The sequence below is a fragment of the Lampris incognitus genome, chromosome 17 (genome assembly GCF_029633865.1).
Source record: "Lampris incognitus isolate fLamInc1 chromosome 17, fLamInc1.hap2, whole genome shotgun sequence".
Classification (NCBI taxonomy): Eukaryota; Metazoa; Chordata; class Actinopteri; order Lampriformes; family Lampridae; genus Lampris; species Lampris incognitus.
The window spans coordinates 32266977-32273684 of record NC_079227.1 but is presented as its reverse complement, the minus strand read 5'-3'; the positions used below and the strand labels follow the sequence as shown (position 1 = coordinate 32273684).

Genomic DNA, 6708 nt, shown 5'->3' with positions numbered 1-6708 from the left:
CGGGACGACCCCCAAGGTTGGACTACCCCGGGCCTCGAACCCAGGACCTTCTTGCCATGAGGCGACCGCACCAACCCCTGCGCCACCGTGCCGCCCTCCTTCATCCATATGCTTCTTTATGAGAGCGGCCTCGTCACAGGTCTCTGACGCACGACCTGCTGAGGGTGCTGAGAAGCCCACAGCTTCGTGAGTCATACGGATCCATTCAATTAAGAGGTTTGCTTGAAGTCAATTTCAATCGATTTGTTTTGTTCCCCCCCTCCCCCAGGAAGAGAAGTTCTGTAAGGACCTCAAACATTTATTAACTGTATTTGAACCAAATATCCCTTTAAAAAAAACTACACAGTTATTGTTAACAGTCATAACGGTGTTTGGCACGTGACAAGTTACCGTCCAAACCAGAATAAACGGATGCATGTTCAGAGAAATACCATGTGTTTTCTTTGTAGTTCGGGTGGGGGGGGGGGGTTCACGGTTCTGTCCCGGTTCCGCAGCCTTGAAGAACATCGGATTTGTCGAGTGTCCCACAGTGAACTCAAGTCAAGTTGTTTTCTGCAGCTTTGAACGGAAAGAGGTCCGACACGTGTCGGACAGACTCACAGAACGTGTCCCCAGACCGGTCCGGGAAGTCTCACGGATCTTGGATTTGACCCGGTATACCGTAGCAGTCGGCGGGTCCAGAGGAGTTGAACGGCATCATGTCTAGAGAGATCTCCGCCTCGCACTCAAGCTGCAGTATGGCGGGCAAAAGCAGGTTCCGCTGGTTCCGAGAAACGTCCGACATGTCGGAGACCTTATCGAAGTGCTGGTCCGGGTCCTCGCCGCTGCGCACGGCTATGCACTGGAGCCGCTGCGCCCCGGGGCCGGGGCCGGTGGCCTCCTTCTGGAGGGTGGTGTCGTGGCGGTAGGACACCAGCTCGTTGCTGAAATCGACCGTCTCCACCGTGGAACTGGAGCAGTACTTGTTGCAGCCCAGAATGGTCGAGAAGGCTTTCCTGAAGTCGGCGTTGAACGCGTAGATGACCGGATTCAGGGAGGAGTTGGCCCAGCCGAACCAGACGAAGGTGTTGAAGGTGGTGTGGCTCACGCACAGCGGGTCCCCGAGTTTGTTGAGGTCGCAGAACGGCACCACGCAGTTGAGAACGAAGAAGGGCAGCCAGCAAAACACGAACACCCCCATGATGACGGAGAGGGTCTTCAGAACCTTGGTTTCCTTCTTAAAAGACGTTTTCAGGGCACTTTCCTCGTGGTTCGACGCGCGCTTCTGCTGCCGGCTCTGGTTTTGCGCACGGGGCCCCGCGGCTCTCTCCAGAGAGGAAATCCTCCGGATCTGGGTCTGGGCGATCCGGAAAATGCGCGTGTACGTGCCCACCATGATCAGCACGGGAATGTAGAAGCTGATCAGCGAGGAGGATATGGCGTACGTCCTGTTCAGGCTCGCCTTGCAGTCCTCGATGGTGCTGCCCCGCGTCGAGTTGTCCACCTCCGCCCGGTGCCAGTTGAGCTGAACGGGGATGAAGGAGATGAGAATGGAGAGGGTCCACGCCACGCCGATCATCACGAAGGCGAACCTCTGGGTCATCTTCCGCTCGTAGCGGAACGGGCTGGAGATGGCCCAGTAGCGGTCCATGCTGATGATGCACAAGTTCAGTATCGAGGCCGTGGAGCACATGATGTCGAAGGCGATCCACGTGTCGCAGAAGCGGCCGAATATCCAGCAGCCGGCCACCTCAGACACCGCCCGCCAGGGCATCACCAGCACCGCCACGAACAGGTCCGACACCGCCAGGGAGATCACGAAGAAGTTGGTGACTTTGGACCGGAGGTGGCGGAATTTGACGACGGCGGCGCACACCAGCGTGTTCCCCAGCAGCGTGGACACGATGAGGACGAAGAGGACGCAGCCGGTGAGCGCCCTCACGCTGAGCCCGCCGGCGCCGGTGGAGGCGGCGGCGGCGGCGGCGGCGGTCCCGGAGCCGCGGGTCTCCGCGCCGTGCCCGACCGGGACGACGTGGTGGGGATTTCGGCTCTCATTGTCAAAAATCTCCATTGACGTCTTGTCTCGGATCGCCCGCCTGTCCCCTCAGCGCCTGGCAGAGCGCCCTCCAGCCGCTCGCTCCGCAACGGATGAAGTTGGAGAGGTGACGGGTAAGATGAGCACAGACGCGCCGTGCGTGTCCTAATGCCCCCCCCCCCCGCCCCGCCGCCGGGGACCTGGCTCATACGAGCGCAACTGGTGATGGCGACGCAGCGACCCTCAGCGCCTACGGCTACCCGTTCACACGCTGCCAACTTGGAAACATCGACCCACTAAAGCCGAGGCTCATCCGGACATGGGCCCAGCGAGGGCTGCCCATCGTCCTAATGAGACGAGATACGGAATTTGTTGGAGCTTTAACGAGAAGTCCCCATCCATGTTGTTTGCCCGTACCGCATTAACCTTGCTACGTTACTCTGTGTGTACCCAGTACTTATCCAGGCTACCCATCCTTTATTTACCCCCCCCCCTCCATTTTCTTTGCCAAACATTCGTGATTTTATGATCTCATTCGTGTTTCTCTGTTCCCGTTCATCTTCTTCTATTCTCCGCTGGGTTTTTATGTCCTTGCTGACTGCCGAGTCACATCCCTGCGATTGGCAGAGAAACTGATTCTCATTCTGACTATCACGCCAAGTTGATCTTAAAGGGTCTCAGATAAGGTCAGCTGTACCCCACACCAAGCCAGGGCCTTAAGAGGATCTCTCTCTCTCTCTCTCTCTCTCTCTCTCTCTCTCTCTCTCTCTCTCTCTCTCTCTCTCTCTCTCTCTCATTGATGATTTTTTTTATCTGGCTGGGCATCTAATTATGATTTGCCCCAAGTTTGTTAAATCGTGTAAGCGTTACGTGCGCAATTTTTTGGCACCCAAGCGCTGTCCACGGTGCTGAAAGTAACCCGACACCTCCCACGAACAGACCCAACTGCACCGCAGGTCCTCACTGAAAGACGAGGGTGGTAGACTCTACCCATTAGAGACTTTTCCCTTTCTGGAAAAAAACAAAACAAAACCCCAAACGAACCTGTAAACGGAAGTAGCTGCGCTGGAGGAAACACACCTTGACTTCACGGTAGCGCATTCTGCGAAAACCGCCGCTTTACGGACGTTCCTCGGATATCTGCAACTTCCTGTTATCTCTACATGACCAGCAGATGGCGTCTTGTCCCGCATTTTCCCCAATTCCCTGTTGCTCTCGCTCTCTCTCTCTCTCGCTCGCTCTCTCTTTCCCTACGTCACTGGAATCTCAAAATGGCCCCTATCCGCGACCCGGGGTCGGAGCGGCTGTCAGTCTGGTGAAGAATAACAAGGCGAGTGGCACTTTGTTCGCTTCATTTCTCCGGGCGCGTCGTTGACTCATTACGGCGGCTCGTTGGCCCGCGTCCGACATGACGCTTCGGCGGACCGCGCGGCTGCTGCGACGTCGGGATAAGACGGGAGGATGTGAGACGTGGTGGAAGTGACATGGAAACGACCGACGATGGGTCCTCTCACACGGCGACGGGAGACGACGAGGGGCGCCGTGACGGCGCGCCCGGTCGCCGGCTCTCGGCTGGGCAGGGCGAGCGTCGCGCCTCCCCAGCCGGTGACACCGACCGGCGTCAGACCTCCCGCGCGGAACCGTTTCCGGTGGAGTCGAACGGTCATCCGCCTCGCAAGCACGCCGGTGTCCGGAGCGACGCGATGCTGGATGCGGTCGCCGACGGCAGCTCGCCTCCACCGGCCTCCGCCCGCTTCCGCCCGGGCTCCGATGGCATCCGCGCTGGCCCTTGTGGAAACGGTCCCGGTGGGGCGGCCCGGTCCGACTGCAGTGGGAGTCCGGTTGGGCAAACCAGACCTTGCTGCCCAGCTGGGGGTGAAACCGGATCTGATGAGAGGTCTAGTGTAAGGCCCGGTCCCAGTAGTGTCTCCCAGCTGTCAGCCACAGACAGGAAACACGTTAAAAGCATCACAGTATGTGATGAGAATTCCTCAAAAGACGCTGTGGGCGACGTCAACTGTCAGTCTCCGGCTCCTGTCCGTGACGAGACCGGCCATCATAATGGACGGCATCTGTGTCAAGGCGCTAGCTCCGAGGGGCTGACAATAGAGAATGGAGACTGGCTCTCAAAGCTGCTCGTTGGCTCTGATGTCGGCGTGGTGGCCCCTGGGATGGACGCTACATGTGTGAACGGCGGGTTACAGGTGGAGGAGGACTGCAGCACAGGGGACTTGACAGCAGCGCACTGTGAAGGAAGGAAGATCATTTGCTGCCCTTTAAATCCCCATGCAGACATGGACTCCTCTGCCACGGCGGTTCATGAGGGCCAGGCATCCCGCCACGGAGACACACCAGAGGACACAAGAGCTGCAAACCAGCAGAGTACCGGGCTGCAGCCCGTGGCTTCCTCATTCCTTCAGCCCTCCTCTCACGGGACAGTAAATCAAGTGCCGCTTGGCGTAAACCCAAATGCAAACCCCACGCTGGCCGTCGGCCTGCAGAAGGTCGACGGAGAAGGGGAGGAGGAAGGCGAAGCAGCCGCGGGTCCGGGGCTCTGCTGCCGAGGTGCCCTGGGACCCCGGTCGCTGCCCTGCAGCATGAGCTATGACTTGGCCCCTGTCAGCCCTGGATCCAGGCTGGAGGCCGGCCCTGACGACGCCTTCGCCGAGCCCCAGACGAGTCACTGGCTGAGCGAACAGCGCTTCGTTGACGTCCGTCTTGGCTCCAGGAACACCTACGAGAGCAGTCGGAGGCAGAGTGCCCCGGGGCAGCTGCCCCAGGGTGGAGGCTTCAGCACTGGGGAGATGGTGGACCCGGCCCTGCAGTCCAGGAGGCCTGGAATCGCCGAGTACTTGGGCAGGTAAAATCCGTCACCTCGCTGAGAACCATCTCTGAAGGGAATATACACACTGGTGCTACAGCAGAAATAGAAATAATCCGGGGACTCCATTTTCCCTTCTTGTTGCCCTTGAAACAGCACCAGGTAACTTTTTGCTCTCACATATTGTCATTAAACTCATTTTGGTTGCATGGTTTGATGGCTATGGGAGGGTGACACGGTCTGATCAGCCAATCAGATCAGTTTCCTGGGTTGTCAGCGAGACAGTTATGTACAAAGACATCGCGGAAACCCCCCAAAGTTACCCGGTGCCGTGTTAATGTAAATACCTGCACGCTCCTGCACGCCCCTCACGTGTTGAGTGAGCGTCATGACCCGTGGATCCTTTAAACCTGTTGATCGAGGCGACAGTTAAAGAATGCATTGGGCTCCAGCTAGAAGCGAGTATTTCATTTTTGTTCTTCTGAGTATTCGTCAGTTCGAGAGCCGGTGGTGTACAGAAGGATGGTGGATAATAGGCACACTGTCTGGGATGCAGTGTGTGTGGAGATACTCTGAATAGACAATGGGCTGTTTATTGGCTACCAGGCTGCACATACTGTTATGCACCAGCAGACAGAGAGAGAGAGAGAGAGAGAGAGCGAGCGAGAAAGAGAGACAGACAGAGGGAGAGAGACAGACAGACAAACAGAGGGGGACAGACAGACAGACAGAGGGAGACAGACAGACAGAAAGATATAGAGAGAGGGGGGGTTGAGGGACAGACAGACAGACAGACAGAGGGAGAGAGACAGACAGACAAACAGAGGGGGACAGACAGACAGACAAACAGACAAACAGAGGGAGACAGACAGACAGACAGAAAGATATATATATAGAGAGGGGGGTTGAGGGACAGACAGACAGAGAGGGAGAGACAGACAGACAGGCAGACAGAGAGAGCGAGACAGACACAGAGAGACAGACAAGAGAGAGGGAGAGAGAGACAGACAAGAGGGAGAGAGAGGTGGGCAGAGAGACAGACAGACAGAGAGAGGGAGAGACAGACAGACAGAGAGAGGGAGAGACAGACAGGGAGACAGACAGGGAGACAGACAGAGGGAGACAGACAGACAAAAAGATATATAGAGAGAGCAGGGGGGAGAGGGACAGACAGACAGACAGAGAGGGAGAGAGAGACAGACAGACAGAGAGGGAGAGAGAGACAGACAGACAGCCATAAAGACAGACAGACAGACAGAGAGAGGGAAAGAGAGAGAAAGACAGACAGACGAGAGAGGGAGAGACAGACAGACAAGAGGGAGAGCGAGACAGACAGAGAGAGGGAGAGAGACAGACAGACAGAGAGAGGGAGAGAGACAGACAGACAGAGAGAGGGAGAGACAGACAGAGAGAGGGAGAGAGACAGACAGACAGAGGGAGAGGGAGAGGCAGACAGAGAGAGGGAGAGAGACAGACGAGACAGACAGACAGACAGAGAGAGGGAGAGAGAGACAGAGAGAGAGGGAGAGGTCAGAGATCCCAGGAAGGTCAGATAGAGCGAAGGAGGTGAAGAGGGAAGGAATAACGGATGAAGGAGAATAGGAGAGGACACACCGGCCACAAACCTCTTCCTGCCTGCAGCCAGCAGGCTTCCATTCAAGCTACAGTTCCTTTCTTTATAACGTTTACTCTCTTATTTATTCATCCAGTACACATCCTGCTCCCCATGTTCCCACACAATCATACGGCTGTGTGTGTGTGTGTGTGTGTGTGTGTGTGTGTGTGTGTGTGAGGGCTGTCATGTGATGACGCAGTCTTCCTCCTCTGGGGCACATGGATGGCTGCCATTAAGCACTGACAGAGTTTAAGTCCC

At 56.7% G+C, this 6708-nt stretch overlaps 2 protein-coding genes across 2 annotated transcripts in view; one reads left to right on the top strand and one right to left on the bottom strand.

The window, feature by feature from the left end:
- Window positions 1–495: 495 nt before the first annotated feature.
- LOC130127733 (D(5)-like dopamine receptor) lies at window positions 496–1850 on the bottom strand. The gene has a single exon (XM_056297455.1). It carries the CDS (start codon window positions 1751–1753, stop codon window positions 632–634), a length of 1122 nt encoding a protein of 373 aa, XP_056153430.1. The 5' UTR covers window positions 1754–1850; the 3' UTR covers window positions 496–631.
- A 1133-nt stretch (window positions 1851–2983) lies between these two features.
- The window catches only part of tbc1d12b (TBC1 domain family, member 12b), a 38738-nt gene continuing 35013 nt past the window's right edge, over window positions 2984–6708 (top strand). Inside the window, exon 1 of the mRNA XM_056296977.1 lies at window positions 2984–4874. Within this exon, the coding sequence (XP_056152952.1) occupies window positions 3499–4874 (1376 nt within the window). The 5' untranslated portion in view covers window positions 2984–3498. The remainder of the gene's footprint in view (window positions 4875–6708) is intronic.

Coding starts and splice junctions, on each gene's coding strand:
- LOC130127733 (XM_056297455.1), bottom strand. CDS start 1,753: ATGCCCTGGCGGGCGGTGTCTGAGGTGGCCGGCTGCTGGATATTCGGC.